Here is a 1,059-nt window from a genome sequence, read left to right on the forward strand (position 1 = left end):
GGCTTCTGTCCCCATCGGCCCCAGGGTCTGGGTGGAGGCTAGTTCTGTGGGCCCCTGGGTCAATGGTGTAAGATTTGGCTGCATCTGGGTTGTAGGGGCTGGGCTGGTGTGAGGTGCTGGCGCTGTGTTGGCGGTGGGCTCCTTCAAGTGTGCCTTGGTGGTGGCTGCTGTTGTCGTGGGCACTGAAGACACAGAGGGGATGGTGGTGGGCTTGAGGGTTGTCTCCAACAGAGTGGGTGTGGATCGACCTGCTGTGGTGGCCCTAGGCTGGCCAGTTGACGCCCGGGGGGTGGGGCCTTGTGCAGTTGTGTTCGGGACCTGGAGGCTTGTGGGGGGTCTGAGGTCTGCTGTGGAGTTGCCTGTCATGGGTTTGGAAGGACTGTGCGTGCTGACTAGACCGCTTGCATTTGGCGTGGCCACTGTCTTGTCACTCAGGGCTTGCATTGTCACTACTGTTGTTCCTGGCGAAGTGCTGCTGCTCCCTGGCACGTGGGCGTGGGGTGTGCTGGGAGGTGGGTGCCTGGTGTCCAGAGTGGGAACAGTCCTCGTGGCAGACGTGGGGAAGGACAACGCGGGCCCCATGGAGGCACTGGGGGTCGGGACGTCGGTCACAGGTGCCACAGTTGTTGCCACGCCCACCGCTGCCCTTTCTGCTGTCTCTGTCATGACTGCAGTAGAGTTGGTGGTGGCCACCGGAGCCCCTTTGGTTCGTGTGATAGGCGGCATCACTGTGGTTATTCTTTCAGACGTCTTGTTTCCAACCCGTGCAACAGTTCCCACAGGTGAGCTGTTCTTGATTGACTGGCTCGCCATCTCGTTAGGGACCAGGTTCTCTGAAGAATCTGGTGCCACCTGGATTTCAGAGGAGGGCACGCAGAAGCCCAGACGAGCACGAGGCTTGTCCACATCTTGCTAGCAGGTTGGGAGCAGCTCACGATTCCCTTCTGCTAGGCTAAGGGGTCAGAGGAAGCTGCTCAGGCCGTGCTCCAGTGTTGACTCCTCTTCCTCCTTGGAGCGCTGTGAGCTTGGTACAGTGTGAGCTTGGGCTTTGCGGCTCCG

At 60.2% G+C, this 1,059-nt stretch overlaps 1 protein-coding gene across 1 annotated transcript in view; it reads right to left on the bottom strand.

Moving 5' to 3' along the window:
• The window catches only part of LOC102840479 (uncharacterized protein C11orf24-like), an 11,784-nt gene extending 10,971 nt beyond the window's left edge, over positions 1 to 813 (bottom strand). Inside the window, exon 1 of the mRNA XM_006867764.1 lies at positions 4 to 813. Within this exon, the coding sequence (XP_006867826.1) occupies positions 4 to 813 (810 nt within the window). The remainder of the gene's footprint in view (positions 1 to 3) is intronic.
• Positions 814 to 1,059: the final 246 nt, after the last annotated feature.

The sequence above is a fragment of the Chrysochloris asiatica genome, unplaced genomic scaffold, assembly GCF_000296735.1.
Source record: "Chrysochloris asiatica unplaced genomic scaffold, ChrAsi1.0 scaffold00109, whole genome shotgun sequence".
NCBI lineage: Eukaryota > Metazoa > Chordata > Mammalia > Afrosoricida > Chrysochloridae > Chrysochloris > Chrysochloris asiatica.